Below are 21,880 nucleotides of genomic sequence, written 5' to 3'. Positions count from 1 at the left end.
GCCAACAGTATCCAGACTATAGCAACAGCAGCTGCATATCTTCCCTGGCACAGAATGATTTAGGGTGGAGAGCAGATTCTTTCCCCTTCAAATCACTTCAGAAAATTCTTGGCAGAAAGTCAGCTCATTTGTTTTGTTCGAGTAAGGAGGCCTGATTTATCAGCACAGAAAAAGTATTCTTGCACTGTGCTGAATTGTTTTAATTAATATTCTGTGTCCCAGACCAGTTGACTTTGTTATTCTTCTGCTCCCCACATTTTTAAAATGCATATATAGAATTTAATGTAATTTTAATGCAAATATAGAAAAATCTACAATTTTGTGGCAATGTTTTTTATTTCTTTCTCTGTTGCAGTTTGTGATACAGTTTGTGGTGTATGACAGCACTGATCACAGATTAGACTTGGAAATATATTCTTTTTTTGTTTTGTTCATTTTTATTTTTTTAAGAATTGCTGGATCTACTAAAGATATATACCTTAATAGAGAAATAAGACTTGTATTCTTGTCTTATACACTTATTAATTTTAGTCAATTCTTCTAAATTCATAATAAATTATTTCTAAATTAACCTATGAAATTTTTTTAAAGTAATAATATAAGGTTGTTTGGTATTCACAATTAAGCAAAGTATTAAAATAATCTCAATTCTGCATTAAATGAGTATAGGATGTTCTGGGATATGGCCCTTTGGTGTTATTTGCCATTCAAGAAGTATGGTTTTATAAAAAACTCACAAAGTTTATTACTTTTTATGTATGAATGCATGTGTACATTTACATATTATAGAGAGAGCTATGTTATGTCTCAATTTTTAAGATCATGATGCCTGAATATTTTTTCTATAATTCTGAGATGTTGACATCAGATATATTTTTTTTGTCTACTCAGCAGGAAATGGATTGTATTTCTGTATCATATTTACTGGAGGAACAGCCAGCTGAAGAGTGATATTTGCTGTTGTGCAGCCTGAAACTGGGAAGTCATGCAGAAAATCAAGGTATGACCTGTTTGAAAGATAAAAGGGCAAATTCTTTGAATAAAGTAGGAAGGCAGAATGTCTATACAGCTTTCACAATCCTCCCTTTTTCTTCGTCAGAATTAATCTTGTCCTGCTACAATCTGGTTTCAACTGTTCCCTCTATTTTTAGTTACTGATCCTAGCCAGGTCCTCAAATAGCTCAGAGCTGGTGTTGTTTGTGTCTGATGTAAAACTGATACAGACTTGGTTGGCATTTTCATTCATGTTTCATAATCTTCTCTAGTGCATACATAAAGACAATTCTTTGGTGTGCTGGGAGGGGATATGTTTATTGCTGTGGACTAGATCAGACCCCCATTGTTTGACACTTAGGGTGCTCCTCATCTGACCATAATGGAAGAAATAAAAACAGTTTAGTGATACTGAAGTTACTTTATTTACATTTCGTTGCAGAGAGTTAAGATCAGAAAGCTTTTTCTTCAGATTTGTTAAGGACAATCTCAGAGTTTCTCTCTTATTTGTGTATTAAGTCCTTCATACAATCTATATGCCGTGAGAAAGCCCTTGTGAGATAGAAGTAGTGGTTTAATTGGCCCTTTGAGAAGAACATTAATTTTTTAAAAAAAGGCCATTAAAGAGCTTTTCAAAAGTCAGTGATACAAATCTTGGTTCCACAAAAGTGAAAGAGTATATATGTAAGACATTGCAGGAGGTATTTATTGATCAATTAAATTAAAATAGGCACAGTGGGGAACAAATCTACCAACAAATTTGTGAATAAACCCATTAGTATTTCTTATGAAGTGCTTGCATCTCTAATTGCATTACCTTTTTTCCTACGGCAATGTATGTAAGGAGACTCATTAATACAATTTAAAACATCTGATAAGAGTTAATTTTTGAAATAAGATTTTTCTTCTTTTCTATGAAATGATGCATCTTTTCAAGCATTATAGATTCTCAGATTTAGAAAATTGGAATGTAGTTGTTAATTTTGGTTCTGTGTCTTTGAGAAATGCATTCAGCAATCCATACAATATTCCTGCATTCTTGTTCCTTTAACTTCACATAGGCATAAAATACTCCAAAATGAAACTGGTTGTTGAATGCAAGCACATTCAGCTTTACCTGTAGAAAAGATGAAACAAGTGTTATGATAAAATATCAAGGAAGGTGAATGGGATTTTTATGTGGTAGCTTTTATGTTCAAGATTTCTTGCAGCTTTGCAACTATGATTCTATTTAGCAATCTCTTGAGTATCAGTATAATTGAAATGTCATCTGTGGAATAATTTTGGTAATAGACTACAGCAATATTACAAGAAATAAAAGACAGTGGTGAAATACTTTCTCTAGTAGATTACTCAAAAGAAATTTAATTAAGTGGTGTTTATGAGAGATTTTGGATAGGCTATCAGGATTGATAGCTCTGTAAAAAGTCTTCAGAATATTGTTATAGGATTAATTTTACTTAAAAAGTTAAATTCTTCTATTTTGATTCAGCCAAATGTTGACAGTCATCAAAAATCCATGTTCTTGAATAGAAAGCAGTATAGCAGAATCAAAAGCCTGGTACCTCATTCTTGTTTTAACTATTATTCCATGTGATTAACAGTAATTTTTGTATTTTAAGGTTAGAAGTTTTACCTCATGTTCAAAAAATGCGTCTTCCAGTGTCTTTTCTCCAGTGCCACTCCCTACACCTTCAAACACAGCTTTGTATTCCTAAAAGCACAGACAACCACTCCATGGAAATAAGGTACTTTTGAATTCTTTGCAGCACAGACACCTTACATTACTTTGTAAATTAATCTTCATTACGTAATCTTTCTGTATAGAGGACCTCCTGTATAGATTACAATTCTACATAAATCAAAATTTAAAAGCATATGATCAGCAAAAGAAAGCAAAATAAGATTTGTTCCTGTATTTCTTATCATCTTTTCCAACAATTTAAATTAATTTGCTGAAGGCACTAAAAGAGACTTATTGTGGAATGACATGTGACCTTTCACTCCTTTGGGCAGAGAGCACTGAACTTCTTGTACAAATAGTATCCATCAGAGCCAGAGCTCTAAATGGAGCCAAAACACTGAACTCTGATCATCACATGGCTGTTCCTTTTATTTCCTAGTCAGCTGGATTTGCTTTACCTGCATTAATATTGTATCCAAATCCATTAGTCAGATTTGTAATCCTGGAATATCCTTTGCACATACATTTGACTTGATTTCTTAGGTGTTACATTTCTGTGTAATTTCCTTCTCTGTGTGTTTGGTTTGTTTTTCCCTTAAAGTACGAGTACAGTAGAGGTCTACTGCAATGGTTCCCAAATTCACCTAAATAACCCACCATCTCATGATCAGTCTTGCTTCATACCTCACTGACATGGTAACTCATGATTAAAATGTTCTGCCTATGCATGGGAGCAGATGTACAGTTCCACCTTTGTGGGTTTTTTTGTCAAAAAAGCAATATACCAGACATTTTCTGTGTGCCTACTTAGCGGTAGCTTAAATATTATAGTTAGAGTACAGCAGTTAATTCATAGATCAAGTGTTGGAGATTAATTAATCTTTAATAACAGCAATACTTGCATATTTTAACTTTAATATTTAATATTAACATTTTCATCTTGTTCTTTGAATCAGTTAGTGATTTAGAGAAAATGTTTGAGAAGGGAATTTTTATGGCATACTGACAATAAATCAGGTTTGACTAATCTGTGACATGAATTGTTTGGTCAGCTCAGTTTAAAATGTTGTATGGCTATGCTCCAAAATCTTGGAGGCAGAAGCAATGAAGTGAAACTCAATTTGGGGAGAATTAATGGAGTAGTAAGAGTTTTATTTACTAGATGTGATTTGCTCTTACTTAAACATCCTTGTAAGAGGAACTTTGTACTGCACTAATGTAATAATGTCTTATCTTAATCTTATCTCTTCATATCAAAAGTCTTTGATCTCATACACATTTTTTATGGGAACTTTAGTACCTCTGCTGATTTTTTTCCTCTCTTGAAAATTCTTTTAACTTATGTGTATACTCTTAAAAATTTTGCTGATGTCAGGAGATGTTAACTATTTTTACACTGGCTTTTTGTTTTAATAAATTAGTTTACATACTGCATAGTATTCTGCAACACACTTCACTTGCTCGTAGTCATCTGCATTGGCCAACAGGTGTAAGCCTTCTGGATAAAGTTTTCCACAGGTTGGATACAGCTTCTCTCGGTCATCTTTACTCAGCTCAGTGCCAAATGAATTAATGGTGATGATAAAAGCACGTCTGTCTGCCTCAAACTTAATATGCAAAACAAAGAATAAAGAGGTGTTATTAGACATCTCTTTCTAAATTAGGGTGGGGCTATCCTGAGGTTTTTTAGTAAGTCAACTATGTATTTATTTTTTTTTTAATTCTACTTGGGAGCATTGGAAACATACCTTATTTTTATAACTGTAAATTCTTCTTTGAAAATATGCATTAAATTTTAACTAGAAAATCAAACAGGATTTTGCAACTACAGTTTTTATTCTGTGATTTTTGTTCTAAAAATATAATTTCTGCTGCTTCCTCATTTCCCTGCTTAGTTACCCAGATGTTGACAAGAAAAAATATCTTCACACACTCTCATGTAAGATTATGCAATCATCTTATAAATAAAACTAATAAAGGAAAGAACGAAGAATCAATAGTACTTCCCATAACTCAAAGTGCTGTTGATAGTAAAAGTTGAATGAAAATCCTAAAAAAATGTTTCTCAATGCACATATTTAAAATGATAATTTGATAAGGAGGAGGAGACAATTTACTTGCTAAGTTAAAGTTAAGTGTTTCAAATAACGGTTAATTTTTAGTACATAGAAAAAAAGGCTATATTTCTTCTGTCAGGTTTAAATGCCAGTAGTATCTGTATTTTCACTGCAGCAGTAGACTGAAAGGCAATCCAATGTCTAGATCTCAGGTTCTTATTTTGTACAAGGCAAAATTTCACTTACTATTCTTACAGTATGACTTAAAAATGCAGTAGTAAATAAAAACAATCTTCTGTCTTGAGATCTAAATTGACTATGGTTTTAGTTCTTTCTTTTATTCCTTTCTTTCATATTTTAAGAACAGCAGAGCCCTTGCTAATTGCAGGGATTACACAGGGAAAATGAAGTATATATAGTATATGCACATTTTAGGTGGCTTACAAAGTTTCTTATGCTGTGAATATTTGAGATAGTTTAAGCAGAGAGGTGCTCTTTCCATTTGAATAATAAGGCTGCATTTGCAACACTAATCTGCCACTTTAGCAAAAACATGTATTCACATCTACTCTTGTGTATGGGAACACACAATAACAGGAACTCACTACTCGCTGGCACTGACTTCACAGTAAGGAAAAAGGAGTAAACAGTAAAGTAATGAGAAGAAAATAAGCATGCTTGAAAAGATTTCTAGCTAATGAATAACAGGGCCAAACTTCATTTCCCTAATTAATAAAAATAAACCTATCAGACCTACTGAAACAATTTTAGAAGGACAAATGTTTTCTTTTTTTAACTTGTTAAAGCCAGGTAGAATCTAGCTGTTAGATGTGTAATATTTTGTTGGTAGAAAATGTTAGAAGCAATTGCAACTAATGGTAGCAGGTGGGAGTTCTGCTTCTGGTGGCTTCCAGTTTGAGAGAATTTTTAGGATAACTCCCATCCATTCAGACCTCTCAATTCATCAAATTATTGGCACATGAGGGTCTCCACAGAGAGTAAGGCCATGAGGCAATTACTTGGGGACAGTTCATCTGATTGTTGCAGGTGGAGGTGAAGTCAGAGGATGACCATTTCCTTAGCGAATGTTTGCACGTGGGAGACTGCTGGTTCAGAATTTAGCATGGGGTCGTGCTAACAGACACAGCTTTAGATGCAGTGCAGTGCAGTCCTGCAGTTTCTTGCCAGATTCAGGGCTAAATATGCAGTGTGTGTGTGCCACATTGGAAAAGAGATCATCAGTACTCTTAATATGGAAGTTTGGCACTATATGTGATAGTCAAGGAGTTGGGGAGCTGAATACCTCAGCCTCATCCGTAGGGTCAGGTTGGTAGTCTTACATATAAGATTACAAAATAAATAGCAAGTATTCATTTGAATAATTCAACTTGTGGGGTTTTGTGAATCCGACCATTAGCAGTGTGTTCTGTGTCTCTTCAGGTTAATAAAATGTTATAGAAAAGGAAATCTTCTATAGAAAAGTTTATCCTCCTGGCTGATTGACATTAGATAGGGATTTTAAAGAAGCTTATCATAGGCTAAATTGTTACCACTGATATAAAGGGAGTTTTACCACATGCTTAAACTACCATTAGTAAGTAATCTCCAGGGAGCATGAATTTCTATTTAAAAACAAACTTTCTGAAAAAGTCTGAATCAACTATGCCAGCCAGTCTCTTGATTTTTATTTAAAAAAAAAAAAAGAAAAGTCAAAATACTTAATTTCTATTTAATTTAACTTGATTAGGAACATTTTAGAGCATAAATTGAAACATTGTGACCTGCTTAATTAAAATAGGAAATTGCAATCCCTTTTAGGACATTATTTTGTAAAATGTAATTCAGACACATTCTTCCCTGAGGAATGAGCTCCTAGTGCTATTATCTCTCTTCTAAATGCAAATTTTCAGTATGATGTCATCAGACCTCAGTGAATTTTTTTTGGTTTCCAGGGTGTAAAATTGCTTATCCAGAAAAAAGACTCCTGGAAGCAAGTGGGTGGTCTGGCTGTCAGCCTCTCCAAAGAATTGTGATAGACTAAGTGAGAAAAACAAGAAAAGGGGACCTGAATGCTGAGAATTCAATTTTAGCAACTTCTGCATTTTTTATTAAAATAACAGGGACAAAAATATCATTCGCTAACTGCATGTATGCTTTGATGGGAGGATATTAGGAACTTTGTATGCCATGGAAAAAAATATTAAACTTTGCTGAGTTGACACAAAAATATAACACAGAATGTTCTACTTTTTTTATATGACACTAATTCCAAAGGCCACTGAACTCTAACCACAATCACTAATTTTAATAGGAGAGTAAACAAACATAGCAGTGCCATGAAGCTGGAAAATTATTGATTAGTAAATAGACAGTAATGTCAGGCTTTTGCTATCCCAAACTCAATAGTCAACATTTTTGAGTATTATACGTAATGGAGAGAAATGTTAAAGGGCAACAGGTTGAGATTAGTGAACCGTTTCTTCTGTTCTGTTCTCTTATACAGAAAAATGTTAACTGTGACTGGCTCCTCCTTAGTAATGGTCTAGCTGCTTTTCTAGTAAAAAGGTAAAAGTCATCCTTGAATAAGTGTATTCATTACATCTTAGAAAAAAGAAGTATATTTAGAGGAGAAGCAAACATTTCACAGCTACCTTTGCAAATGGAGAGAAATTGAACAGGAAAAACAAAATGAGACAATTATGACAACATTGAGGAGTACTTTAATATAAAAAGACTGAATATTTCTTACCTCAAGAATAGGTCTCATTATTTCTGCTGTAGTACCACCTTGTTTTTCACAAAACTTATAAAATGCCTCAAGGTAAGACTACATGAAAGAAGAAGAGAAATATTTTAAATGCTGCTTAAGACCTGGACCAGGATTGCACATAGCTATGAACCTCATTTTTAAATACTTCTATTAACTTTGCTAATTCCACCTATGAATTTAGATTTTAAGTATGTGCTTAATTACTTAGTTCAAATGAAAGTTGAAATATTCAAATGCAGATGTCTTGTTTTTACAACTTGAGATTAAATGTTTTCAAAAATTGTAATAAGAAAATATTATGTTTTACTTGCTCTCTAAAGGAGAAACTTTTTGAGCTCCATTGAGCTTCCACTGCATAATAAGCAGATGGCTAAAGGAAACTCTTCATTTATAGTGTGTGGAGGAGGGGATTTGGGCGTATGCCACGGCTGTTGGGCCAGCAGGATGAGGATACACAAACTAATCCCTGCTGCTCTACCCTAAACCCTGGATTAGGACAGAAGCAGACAAAGCTTCTGTAATACTGGTCTGCAGAGCCCTCTGGTCTATTAAAGATTCTGGCATCTGCACCCATTTCAAAATACCTGTGCAGAAAGGACACTAAATATCTCAGAGATGCTGTTCTGCCTGCCTCTCAATCTCCCAAAATACTGTATTAGAGAACATTTATGTTAAAATACATTTCCTACAACTTCACACAATCTTGTTAGGAGCTGTCACTAGCTATGCAATTAAGTGAATTTTAAGTAGAGACATCTCAAGAGGGATCTACGGCATAGAATTATGCATTAGATTCTGTATGGTACTATCTGATAGTAGAGCAGAAGCAATTGATCACATTGACAGCTGAAGTAAAGGAGAAATTATCTATTAATAATTTAATAGTGTTTGCAGAATGGTCCCCCCAATGCTCAGATGCGCAAAAAGAAAAAAAACATAGATTTGATAAGTGTTAATATATGGACATCCACACAGAATCAAATATGTATGTTACCAAATTGGAAAAAGTGTCTAGTATAGCAGTACTGTGAAAGAATTAAAATACATTAAAAATAATATACGTAGGCATAATTGATGTTGTATCGAATGAGAGAATTAGTAAACGTTTTAAGAATTAAAAATTGACTTTGGAATTTATAAATATCATTTGTAAGACAAACAGAATTTTCTTTCTTTTCCCCTAGTGCAATCAGATCACTGTAAAAAATACTTCCTGCAATCTGGGGAATCCACTGTGAAAGAAAGATGATAAAGATTTTGAAGAGAATATGCCAAGAAGTACCATTGATGGATTGGAGTATGTATAAACTTCAAAGAGACTATTGTAAGAGCAGTGACCTGGGTGCTAAGATTTGTAAAATACTTTGAAAATGCGAGGCTCATATTAAATGCATATCCTTGCAGCACTGTGCTGTAACAATGCTAAAAATTATTTTTAAAGGAAGAAAATTATACAAAATCCCTAAGTAAAAATCGTGTTAGCTAGACTCAAAACCATTAGACCCTTTCAAATCGCATCTTCCTTATATAAATAAAGATAAATGTTAGCCAAAAGCCTGCCTAGGCTCACTTAGGATCTAAGAGTTCTCATGGTGGCTGAGTTATTCATAAACAAATCTGGATCTGGATATTAGCCTGACATCTAGATCATTTTCATTAATGAGATATTAAATTAGAATTTAGATGCAGACCTAAAATTTGAAAGGTCCCCAAACAGTGGAGTAGAAATGGAAACAGCTGGGTTTCATTCCTGGACTTGAAATCTACCAGATGACCTCAGACAGCTTGCTTTATCTCACCAGACTTCTGTTTCCCCATCTATAAAACAGGGTTAATTATACTGACCTGCTTTGCTGAGGCATTTGATAAACCCCAAATATTATCGTTTTGTTGCAAAGACTTGCCTTGTACAGTTTGTTGCGCATTATTTCAATGTTCATTTCATCCAGGTCGTTTTCAGACAGGCAGTCTTGAAAAAAAGCAGCTGAAAGCAGAGTTATAACATAGCAGTATAAATCTGCATGCTGATAATATGCATCTCCTGTCTATTGCTCACTAGTGTGTGAACAAAGATCCGAGGGTTCTGTTGTACAAGAAAGGGTGATATAAAAGAGAGGAAGAAAAATCCGCTTGATTTTCCCCTTATCCTCCTATCCTCTCCGTTTTAATGAGAATCTGCAGTAAGGGGAATCAATCAGTGCTGCAGGCAGAATCCATGTCTCTAGGGAGAATCAAATGGGAATGCTAATGAAAGACCTAATCTTCTCTAAAGTATATAGTTTGGTTATTATGGAGATTTTCTAGTGAGGGACATGAAAAATAATTTTTGTCTGAAATCATGCAGGTATTCTGCAATTGTTAAGGAGAATCCTTTTTCCTATTTTCCCTTTTCTTCTTTGCGTATGTAGTGTGGGAAAGGCAACAGGTTGCAGCTCATAAAGGGCACATGCTTTGACCTTGACCATCTGTGCTTATGGGTCCTCAGCAGAACTGACTAAAGAGTAAGCTTTTGAGCGGGGAGGCAGTGGATGAATTTCACTTGTGCAGTTGGACCATTTAAAAAAATATGATATTCATAACCAACGTGTGTCTCTTGCTGTTGCTGAGCTATCCCAGTGGGGCAGAGCAGTACCATATGAAAAAGTGCTTTCCCAAGCAGTGGCAATGGAAGATGGTATTTACAGAGAAGATGTGAACCTGGCCATGTTTTGTGGTCTTATCCTTTCCTACTTTTGCAGCATCCAGATTTTGAATGGAGAATACCAGGAAGTGTAGCCCTGAGAGTTCCCTTCAGTATCTCCTTATAGATCTATCGCACACAAATTTGTCCCATGACTTTAAAGAGTTGATAACACTCTCTTCTTTTATGAACTAGTTTATAAAAAAAAAAAAATCCAGAAATTTGCTACCAGCTCTGTGAAAGCAGTGGTTTTGTTTACCTTTTAGAACTAGTTTTCTGCTGGCACTTGGTCTTATGAAGGATTTGGTAAGCAGCAGTTCATAACTCACTGTGAACAAACCGCTGCTCTAAGGAATTTGTAAACCATGTCCATGTCTCTCATCAGCTTTGTCCACTCCAAACTGCAGTTTGGACTTTTTAGTCTGTCTACACATGGCAGCACTGTTCATTTTAGCTGTCCTGCTCTGTCCCTTCTCAGATTTCACTGTACAGTGTGCCAGTGCCCAGGCACTGATGGGAGTGTGCTTCAGGGTGGCCGCTGTGAGGGAAAGGCAGGACTGTGCTGTGCTGGACATAGGCAGCTCCAGCTGGGACCCACCACAGGCACAGCCCAGCCCCTCAGTCGAGCAGGTGTATCTGAAGGGCACCTACCTGAAAAACAAACTGGGACTTTTTACCAGGGCATGTAATGATAGAACAATGGGGAACGGCTTTAAACTGAAAGAGGGTAATTTTACATTATATGTTAGGAAGAAATTCTTTACTGTGAGGATGATGAGACAGGAATAGGTTGCTCAGGGAAGTTGTGGATGCCCCATCCCTGGAATTATCCAAGGCCTGGTTGGATGGGGCTCTGAGCAACCTGGTCTAGTGGAAGGTGTCCTTGCCCATGGCAGATGGGTTGGAGCTAGATGATCTTTTATCTCACTTCCTACCCAAACCAGTCTATGATTCTATGGCTCTAAACTCCCCCTGCCCCTTGGGACTGCCCTGCCTGTCTGGAGGGATGCAGTGTAACCTGTGGGTATAACAGGGGGGTAGAGAAGAGAAGCCTGGCATAGAGCAAAAAAGGATGGAGGAAAGGTATTTTCCCCCAGGTTTCTCCCCTAAATGTTTCATTATTTTCTGTTTCCTTATATCTGGATCAGTAATTAAATATGTCATACATATACAAATCAGTAATAAATCAAGTTAATTTCCCCACAGATTTAGTCTGGTTTGCCTGCAACAGTACTTTGTGGGTGATCTCAACTCACAATCTATTTTTTCCACCTTTTTTCTCCCTCTCATTGTGCTGAGAGTAGGGGGTGAGCAAGTGGCTGGGTGGAAATTTTTTTCTGTCTGGGGCCAATCTATCATACCTTTTTGAGAAGCAAAAACCCCTCACAGTACTGAAGATGAGGGCACATAATGATTTCATATACATTCAAATACATCCAGTTCTGTCCTATTCTCAGTGCCCTTCACAGGCTATTAGGTTTTGTTCGTGTTGCCTGCTGCACCATATTGAGCAGAGTTTCATCTTAATTTCATAATGTGACATTCCCAAACTTTACCCTGCTTTGCGCTTAGATTTAGTTCTTCAGAATAGGACTTTTCTTTATATTTGAACCATGCCAAAATCTCAAGAGGGAATCTGGGTTCTGCCACAACAGCTAATATTTATTAGTAGCTGTCTGCTTGATCCTTACTGAAGACATATTTTTTAATATAATGTAGGTGTTGAAATAAAAATATATATGTTTTAAATCAGTGACTACTTTGAAAAGAAAAGATATACATTGCACTTCTTGAGTAACATGTTTTTTTCTGAGTCTGCTATCCAAGGTGGATATAGAAGCTATTGATACATTTTAATAGAATATGTCCTGAACACCACTTCACATGTTCTTGATCTACAATTCAAGATTTGTGTTAACAAAACACAGCACATCCAGTGGGAAACATCCTGTTCTAAAAGAATACAGGATTTGTAGTTTTGAGACAAAAAAAAAAAAAAAAATTAGTGTTTTTACCTAATGGTGTGTCAACCAAAATTGCATTGAAGAGTTCAGTGGGGTTTGAGGCAATGCTGACTGCTTCCATTTGCTCAAAGCTTCCCAATGGATGGCACTTGGGAACAAGTTCAGCTATGGGTCGCTGATGTAATGTGCCAGTTATTAAAAGAATTACGTTGTCAATCATATAGCTGTATCTGTATTGGAAAAAAAAAGTAAAAATAAATTACTTTTATCATCAACTTTCTCTTGAAAAAATAAAAACAAAAAATTTTTGAAAATTAGCCACAATACCAAATTATTATCAGAATGCATGTTCATTCTGAACCAATAGGTCATCAAAAATCAACAGAAGTTTTTCAATAGTAAGTAGATAACACAGCACTAGTTTTAAACCTGTTTGATACTTGATTGATATGACTGATTTAGAAAATGGACATTTTTAATGAAGGTGGTACTGACACATGACTGTAATAAACATAACATCTGAGAAATGTAGATTCACTGTAACGAGTGACAATGAATGGTATTCAAAGCAAATCACCTGAGCTAGCAACTTTTCAAGTTTGGGATTTTTTTATTTCGTATATACCATCTGGAAAAAAAAGTACATGAGGATCTCGGCACTAAAACTGCAGACTTCATGCAATGTCCCATCTTAAGTTTTCTTCTCACTCAGTTTAAAACATCTTCCCATGAGGGAGCTAAGAAGGGGTTCTTACAGATTTCTTCTCTATTACTTAAAGTTTTCTTTTGAGTAGAAGTTTTCTATCAGCTTCATACTAGCTTTAGTATCAAAGGGGCTAAAAAGAGTCTTGTCAGTGACTCAGAAATGGGAACACTATTCACTTGAATGCCAGTCTTGAGTTTGCATTGTTGACTAAGAACACAGCTAGAAACATACAGAGATTTATATGTTCTCACTCAAAATATGTAAAGAGGGCTTGAGGATCTGGTGGAATGTAGTTCAATGATTTGTGTGAAACGTCTTTAACCAGTGTATCTGTTATTTAACAAAAACAACAGTGGGCAAAGGCTGTGCATACACATCTATACATTTATGTCAATGAGTGTGAGAAAAGAACTGCCAAAACTTTCATGCTTCAGTTTTTATTTCCCTGAAACCAAATGCAAACATTGCATGTCCACAGGCATCCTAGGGCAGCCTTTAAGATCCAGTTAATATATTAGCCTAAAAGTGGTCAGCTACACATGACCAGAAAAAAAAAGGTGATACTTTCTTTTTTACTGTTATAATAAAAATGCTCCTTGAAAGTTAGTTTAACAGTTAATTGTTTATTTTAAAATATATTAAAAGAATAAGATCAAGGGGAGTAAATAGTTAGGTAAAATATCATGCTGCTATTTTGCTAATCCATGTTGTTATACTGTTATAAAGCAGATCCCTGTTCTTAAAATTGTTTAAGTCATTCATTTTCAAGTTTCATCTATTTATGATGGTATTGAGATCAGAGCTTTCTCTTCATCTGCCGTCGAACAGCTGCTGACCTTTCAAATAAAGCTACTTGGATCTAAGTACCTTACAATATGCCATATAAAGTCCTCCTGTTTTTTATTTATTTGGTTCAAATAGCATAAAAATTACGACAGGTGTAGGAAGTGTTGTCTTTGCCCCTTTAAAAAAGGTCTACAATTTGCCACATGCCTAGGAATTAAATCACTTCCCTGTGCACCATGAAATTGTTAATCTTGCATGAACCATAACCCCCCTCCCAAATGTAGTTTTTCAAATTAATTAATCTCTACCACTTCTTCTGCCACTGTTCACATAAAGAAAACTGTTTCTGTTCTTTAAAATAATTAGCTGCAAAGACAACAGCTCTTCATATACACATACAGTTTCAGAATTTATATTAGCAAGTAAAGCATGCAAATGCAGCAGTATCAAAGTAAATTTGCTGGTTTTAAAACTTAATAGAAATTCCAATATGTCACATTTACACTATTCTAACTGCTTTTTCTGTGTGGTAAGCTATTTTATTACTGTGTGGTAAGCTATGTGGTAATATTACTTACGTGACAAAATTCAGAAAAGTGGCAAGTGGTTCAAAAGCATGGTTTCTAAAGTAATGAAATTCTGTGAGTAGTTTTGTTTTCAGTTTTTCATCAATGGTGGAAACAGTGAGAGGGCCAGTTTCATTAGCCAAGAAATTGCCATAGTCTGTAGTCTGTAGATGTAACTTCAGATCTGTAATTAAATTCAGGAAAGATCATGAGAATAAACTGTCATATTGTCTGCAACCAATTTTTTTAAATTAAATTTCTAATACATTTTTATATTAAGCAACTGATCATACTCTATTGAAAAGTTTTTTGCATAGCTATAATACAGTGTAAATGCAAAATTGATGCAAATTTGTACTGCCTTCTACCAGTAAGACTTTCTACATACTGTAGGAAAGAACAAATAATTTATGCCTTTGTCAGAAGTTTCACCATCAGCTTTCATTTTCAGACATACCAGATAGGCTGTTACTCCCTACTGTCTGTAGTCCCTCCCTCATCAGGTTTGTTCAATGTTTCGATTTCACTGATTTGCACCATTATAATGCATCAGTTGTTGTGTCTGCTGCACTCTCATGGATGTTTTGCATTAATAGGAATAATCCTTTAACTTTGGTAAAATCTTAAATATTCCCGTGAAACATCTAAATCTGAACTAAGATTATAATCTGCTGCTATCAGGCTGCCTGAAGAAGAGAAGAAAACACATCTTGCCTGGCACACATTCTGGACTCCAAATGGATTCTGCAGTGGAGCACTTGAAAGGGGAGAGTTTACATTCTCTTAGCATTTCTGGTTTGGCTTTCACTGATTTATGGCTGCTACTAGCAAATCCTAAGAAGTTGTTCCAGACACTTGGGTCATTGTGACATTTTCTGTTTGAGCTCTCAACCCTGGTGACTGGGGAAAATGAGTTGTTTCGACCACAAAGTTCAAATAAACTTTCATGATATCCTAGAATTATTATGACAATTTTTTTTCTCATTTTTTACCATGAGGCATAAGAAAACATTTGAATAATTTCTGGCTGTTCAAAGTAGTTTAATGTTTTCTTATAGAAAAGGCCCCACTGCAATCCATAATTGCGTTCAAATGCTATATTAAAGCTATTTTAAATTATAGATTGGGATTCTGTTATATGATTTAGACATTTATAATAATTAGATTTCTATGTGAAATCTGAACTGATAATTAGGGAAAAGGACAGCAACACTCCCACTGATGGAAATAAGGTTGTACCTGTAAGGAAGTAAATTTGCCATTAGCAAGGTAAGCATTGATCAGTAGCTACTTTTGCCTATTTCCCTATGTGTATACTTAGTATGCAGTAAGGCTGCCTACACTGAGACTTAAAGCAAAAGAACTAGCACAGTGTGAAGCAGACTCCTACATTTAGCACTGTAGCTCACTGAGATAAACTTCATAGAGTCTTCTATGCAAGTTGGCTGCCACTCAAGGTTGCTCAGAGTCCTGTCCAATCTGGCCATGAATGTTTCCAGCCTCTCTAGGCAACCTCTTCCAGTGTTTAACCACCCTCCTTTTAAAATATTTCTTCCTTATATTTTGTCTGAATCTTTTCTCTTTTAGTTTGAAACCATTGTCCCCTGTCCTATTGCTACAGACCCTATTAAAAAACTTGTCTTTATCTTTCTTGTAACTCCCCTCAGGTACTGAAAGTTGGCAATAAAGATTTCCTAGAACCTTCTCCAGACTCAACAGTCCCAAATGTCTCAGCTTTTCCTCACAGGAGAGATGCTCCAGCCCTCTTATCTTCTCTGTGGCCCCACTCTGGACTCAGTCCAACAGGCCCAAGTCCTTCCTGAGCTGGGGACCCTGGAGCTGGACACAGTGCTCCAGGTGGGGTCTCACGAGGGCAGAGCAGAGGGGGAGAACCATTTCCCTCCCATGCTTTGATGCAGCCCAGGATACAGTTGGTTTTCTGGGCTGTGAGGACATGTTTTCAGTTCATGTCTGACATTTTGTCCATGAGTAGTAGACATCCAAGTCCCTTTCCACAGGTCTGCTCTTAATTCCTTCTTGCCCCAGCCTGTGTTGATAGCAGGGACTGTCCAACCCAGGTGCAGGACCTTATACTTGGCCTCATTAAATCTCGTGAGATTCCCATGGGCTCACTTCTCCAGCTTTGCTGGGTCCTGTCCTGTAGCAGGCTGGATTGCTGCTAGTATAGTCCAGGGTAAGGAAGCAAAAAGGGCCTTTGCATAATATCCATAGATGTTTTTATTCAGCTGCATGGTGAGATGTTCAGATCCCAGCACCCACTCATATAGAGACTAAGTTTCTCTCTCCCAAGAGGCCTGGGGGTGAACTTGGTCTCTGGGCAGTACAAAAATGAGGGCTAATCAGGGAATAGGGAGGAGTGGCTCAGGGATATAGGAACTGACAGAGGAACAGGGGAAGGAGCCAATGGGGTCTCACAGCTTTTTAAGGAAAGCTTCTTGTGTCTCCCAAAACTAGGGAATGCCCCCGCAGGGTCTCCACACTGTCCCTCAGTTGTGTCACCTGCACCACTCACTCACTTTGGTGTCACCCGCACCACTCACTTTGGTGTCACCCGCACCACTCAGTTTGGTGCTACCTGCAAACCTGTTGGCAGTGCACTCAATCCCACTGTCTGTGTCACTGATGAAGATATCTAATGGTACTGGTCCCAGAAAGGACCCTTCAGGGACACCGCTCAGCACTGAGCTCTGTCTGGACTTTGAGGCACTGCCCACTACTCTCCAGATGCAACCACTCAGCCAGTTCCTTATCCAATAAATACAGCCTATTTATCAAATCCATATCAAATCACATAACACACTTAGAAAAAGTCATAGTTTCAGTATTAACTTTCATGTAGGAAGAGGAGAAATAGGATCTGAATAGGGAAAAAAAAGCACAATTGAAGAAAGAGGGAAAGGTATGCAAGACTAAGAGGTAAATAAAAATGCAGTTATACCCATAAATTAGTCTATGTAAGACCAAGTTTTTAAAAGCTCATTAGTATTTTGTTTTTATATCTACATTTCCTGTGAGAACTGTTCATTCCTACTTTTCTCTTTTTTTGTTGCAAAGAGTATAAAAATACTTGACATATGCTGAGATTACATAATAGTACTTTGTTAGATGCAGAGCTCAATTCCAACTTTTCTCAATTCCTTTTCAGGTGAACCAGAGATATCTACTTTTAGCCACACTGTGTAAATGCCTTTCAAACATAGTATTTTTCAGGGGTTAACTGAAAGCAGACCCAAATATCAGCCCCAAGTATTGACCATTCTGAAGTATGATTAACAGCATCATAAGGAGATCAGAAACTCTTCTGATCAAGGGCAGTTTCACAAGATTTTGTTACTGTTCCTCAGTTCTCTGATTGATTGAGTGGCTTCATAAGCTATGCCTTACTATAAGGCCTCACCCATCTCCCAAAAGCTATGGAGGGAATGTTATACGCAGAAATGCTGGTTTAAAACCCTGGCAGTTACACAGCCTGCTTTATAGATGCATTTACTTAATTGAGCAAATAAATGCCAACATGCATACTTATATAAAAAAATATTTGACTCTATCTCATGGTCTTGGCCAAAACAATCATCCACAAGTTCCAATACCATATAATATCAACCAGGAATGTCATAATCAGAGCTCTCATCAAGACAGAGTTCAGTGCAGCTCAGAGACTGAACTGGTAGACCTAAATTATAGTCCTTTCTTTGCTGCTGGCATAAATAAGGCCTGGGAACTATCACTGTCAGACACTTGCATTAGTGATGTGACTTGGTGACTCAGCAGGAGTAGATGGCTGAGCATTATGGGGGCCTCAGACATTCCTGTTCACCAAAACCTTTTATTGATGCTAGCTGCTTCTTTTCTCATGGTCTCTTGGAGACCTACACAAGACTCTGGCCTTTGCCCTAAAGATCCCTAGGAAAGAAAATTCCTGTATTTCAGCTGTTATCCATTCATTTTTATTGCCATCCATCTGCATTGTCTATTTCCTCATTAAATCAGATGCAGGAAAACAACTTATGGGCAAAATATGACTTTAAATAAGTACGTGAGTTTGCTCACAACTGAACAGCCAACACACATAGTTAAGCAAAGTATGACTAAAAGGAATTAATGCACAGAGACTAGTTTAAGATTAATGCAGTTACGACAGGAAAGATCCTGATCAGAAAGAAAGAAAGAGTATTGTGAGAACTTTAATAAAGTGCCAGCCTGGTCAAATTCATGGTAATTTGTCTGACCCCTCACTTTGATATAAGTAACCAACTAGCTGCAGTTTTCTTTCAGGTAACACTATTATTTCAGCCACCATGTGCTGGCAGGCCCCTCTTCTGGCAAGTTAAGTAAACTTGTTTCAGTGATTCTGGACCAGATGCAGTGAGTCAGGACCAGAGTTGAGATGCTTGTCCTTCTGTCACCTAGCCTCCTTTCTACAGAGCAGAAGTCTTTCTCTCACAGAAAAAAAGCAAGAGAAGAACAAAACACTGCATTTAAACACCTCCACACTCCCACACCCCATATTCTACTTCAAAACTGTCAGCAAGGTTGCTCTGGGAACCTCATTCCCTTGAAACAGATGATGCCATAGGACCAAACCAGTAGCATGCAGCCCATGAGGTAACTCCATGGAAATCATAGTTCAACCAAGCCAAAGAGGATGTCTAAATGGAACTGAAAGCCTGTCCACCTGTCTGTATGGCCCTGAATTGAGAGGACACAGTAATATCATTACTCTGTTAGCAGTCTTCTTTTTTAATTTCCATCTTGCTTTTACACTTGCTCTGTGATTATCAAGCAGATGTAAAGCACTAATCTACCGTTTTCTTGTGGTTCTTCAGTAGTGATTTTATGGTTTCCTCTCTAGACGTATCAAAACCACTTTGAAATTAAATGATCTTTTTTCTTCTGTTTATGGGTTACTTTGAGTGGTTTTGATTTTTGTTTTCTGCTTGTTTGTTTTAGCATATTTATAGTGTTTTTAGCTTAAGCTTTTTTTTTGTGGTGTAGTGCTAAGCCACAGAATGCAGAATAGGGTAAATTTATTACCTTTTACAGTGAAGACATGATGGCACTGCTGAGCAAACTCACATTACTACAGCACAAATCCTCATGCTGAATATTTCAAATTTAAATAAAAGATAATATATAAAATTTACTTTAGAAATTTACTTTAGATAGGGGTCTGTGGTTTTGGTGCACTGTTCAGTATTACAGCATCCTACATGTGCGGAGAAATAAGTGTGTTTACCATGATGTAGAAATCCATTATTTTTCTATTTCTCATATTTTCATTATAAATAATATATTTGGTAGGTAAATGGGAATCTGTTAGCTGTGTATAAAAAGTCGAAAAAGGTTAAAGTGGTGAGAGATGTAGCTGAATAGAGAAAAAGGGGAAGTGATAGTGGGTAGTAGAGATGTGCTTGTAGGAGGGATGATGAAAGCTGCTGCTTTTATTGATGAAATAATTAGCATTCTAAAATTGAATGAACACTAGAAAAAAATAAGTTTCAAAAATAAACTAATTGTTCTTCCTATTATAAATTTTAATTAAGAATGGTTTTGATCTCTCTCTTGTTACCTGTCAATCTGCTTCATGCTCTTAAAAATATTGAAGTTTGAAAATTACCTCATGGTGGTAAATAACTTCCTCGTAACATGACTTAAAATTTAGGGGTTTTTTAGCTATTCTAAACATAACATGAGCAAGTATTCTTTTGTGAAGGGTACAAATAATCCCTTTTGCTTATATGTTTTTAACTCCATATATTTTCTTCTTATTCAGAAGCAACCAGGAATTTTTTCCTTCATGAAGATTTGGATGACATAATTTATGGAACTCATCTGCAGGGAGAAGTGAAGTGACAACAGAGTTTACTTATTTTACCAATTAGTTCTTTGTGTCTTTTATAGATGTTCGAAGCTGTTACCTTTTCCTGAAGTCTGTATCCTTATACAGCAGGACTTTTTCACTTAAACAATTAAATACAATACCAAGAATTTCTCTAGAGTCTCTAAGTTGCGTAAATCACAAATGCTGGAACAAATGGGGTAAAGAAACAGTTGATTTTGTCCAGCTGACATAAGGAATAGATTTCAGCTCTCAGAGTGATTGTATACATCTGTTCTGTGTGTCTGAACTGCCACTGTATTTAATAGAGAGCTAGTACAGCTCTCCAGGTTATCAGCAGAAGTAGACACATGCACTTGGTCTGTTCAATAGTGCCTAGATTCCACTGAGTATACTGATAAACTCTTCTTTAACATATTCCTATAAGAGGAACTTGATTCTGCAGACAGGTAAATATCTACGTGCATTTCTTTAAATGTAATTGTTTTGATCTGAGAGATGAATGGCAAGCAATCTTCCCAGATTTATCTTATTACTTATATTAATAGTTTAGACAGCTTCAAACCTCTGTTGGATATGGGAATCATCATTCTTCCCTTTTTCTTACTCCAAACCCATTACTGCATGTACAAATCAACCAAAGCTTTAAATAGAGTGAGCTTATTCATTCCCCTTCTTCCTTTTCCAAAGTGATCTAATAGACTGCAAGTTATAGAAATTGTGTGTACAATCATAGCTTTCATTTTGTAGTCAGGAAAATGAACTTTATGTTCCTTTAGAGAGGTGATTTCTTTCTGTTGCATTTTTTCCTGCCAAGTGTCTAAAGGTATGTCATATGATTCTTTGGTACAAGTCAGTCTTCATCAGGCTGTGACCAGTCTTGGCCACAGAAAGCTGTTTTGGAATCTACTGTGTGTTCTCTTTATTACTGTGGCAAAGTCACCTTGAAAAGAGCTTTTCTTTTTTTTTTTTTTTTTCCTTCCTTATTTTCCCTAAGTTTTATCTGTGTGGAGTCTAGTTTCTAGTTTTCTGTTTCTGGTAAGCAGAGTCTTTACCACTGCCCTAAAATTCAGGAAGTAACAAATTACTAAAATCATGTATTTTATAGAGAAACTCAGAGACAAATAGCAAGCTTTTAACAAGATTTTGGAAACTGTTTTATACAGCTGAAATGGTATGAAAGTTCCAAACCTGAACTGTTCTATGGCATGGCTAAAATGGAGAAGGTTGCCAATCTCCATAAGAACTCTGTGGATGAGATTTCTAATCCTTATCAGTAAACCAGAAAGCCCCATTGTCTGCATTGCTTAGCAAATTACAGCCTGCACACAAATCACAGTCTATGGAAAGCCATTAACTTAAATATCAGAACAGTTCTTCAAATGACATCTTATCTCTGGGCTTAAGATAAACTCTCAGTAGTTCAGTCTTTTACCTTCCCTTCTTCAAACACCTAAGCAAAAGTCTTTCTTCCTGAATAAAATAAACTAGCAGACTTACCTTCTAGTGTCTCACATTGTGCTAAATTGACGTAGTCCGCACTTGTCAAGATCCCAGCTTTGAACCCTCGGACCAGACCCTCCAAGTAGCCATGGTCCACATTGAAGTAAAACTCTGAATATCCTGGCATGGAGAAAAAAGATATTTAATCTCTCTTCTGGGTACTTGATGGCACTGAATATCTGCCACCAACTGTTTTTCCCCTCTTTGGAAGGAGTGACAAATAGTCACGGAATTCCTGCCAGCCTATGATTGTGTTTTACCAACTGGTTTCTTCCTGTTTCTTGCTCCTACTACAGTTCCAGTACAGTTGA

General features: G+C 36.3%; 1 protein-coding gene and 1 long non-coding RNA gene across 3 annotated transcripts; one reads left to right on the top strand and one right to left on the bottom strand.

Annotated features, from left to right (window-relative positions):
* Positions 1 to 879: 879 nt before the first annotated feature.
* LOC135281686 (uncharacterized) lies at positions 880 to 8,879 on the top strand. Its single transcript, XR_010348240.1, has 3 exons — positions 880 to 1,000; positions 2,616 to 2,741; positions 8,689 to 8,879. It is a non-coding gene; the product is annotated as an uncharacterized LOC135281686 (long non-coding RNA).
* Positions 1,401 to 21,823, bottom strand: ATP6V0D2 (ATPase H+ transporting V0 subunit d2). 2 transcript variants are annotated; one of them, XM_064390740.1, is made up of 8 exons: positions 21,567 to 21,823; positions 14,219 to 14,390; positions 12,200 to 12,378; positions 9,409 to 9,488; positions 7,484 to 7,561; positions 4,108 to 4,284; positions 2,630 to 2,707; positions 1,401 to 2,110 (listed from the first exon to the last, which is right to left on the bottom strand). In XM_064390740.1, exons 1-8 carry the CDS (start codon positions 21,694 to 21,696, stop codon positions 1,949 to 1,951), a joined length of 1,056 nt encoding a protein of 351 aa, XP_064246810.1. In that variant the 5' UTR covers positions 21,697 to 21,823; the 3' UTR covers positions 1,401 to 1,948. The 2 variants fall into 2 exon arrangements, with proteins under 2 accessions (XP_064246810.1, XP_064246816.1); XM_064390746.1 differs by lacking the exon at positions 21,567 to 21,823 and adding an exon at positions 14,664 to 14,885.
* Between the last annotated feature and the right edge of the window lie 57 nt (positions 21,824 to 21,880).

This window comes from Passer domesticus, chromosome 1 (genome assembly GCF_036417665.1).
Source record: "Passer domesticus isolate bPasDom1 chromosome 1, bPasDom1.hap1, whole genome shotgun sequence".
Taxonomy (NCBI): Eukaryota; Metazoa; Chordata; class Aves; order Passeriformes; family Passeridae; genus Passer; species Passer domesticus.
This window is presented reverse-complemented; position numbering and strand designations above follow the sequence as displayed.

What these genes read in the sequence shown, in the direction of transcription:
- ATP6V0D2 (XM_064390740.1), bottom strand. Translation starts at nt 21,696, where the DNA reads ATGCCAGGATATTCAGAGTTTTACTTCAATGTGGACCATGGCTACTTG. An exon ending in TGCGCAACAAACTGTACAAG is followed by an intron (nt 7,562 to 9,408) that starts GCAAGTCTTTGC and finishes TCTTTCATGTAG; the next exon opens with TCTTACCTTGAGGCATTTTA. An exon ending in ACGCATTTTTTGAACATGAG is followed by an intron (nt 2,111 to 2,629) that starts GTAAAACTTCTA and finishes TCTTTTCTACAG; the next exon opens with GTAAAGCTGAATGTGCTTGC.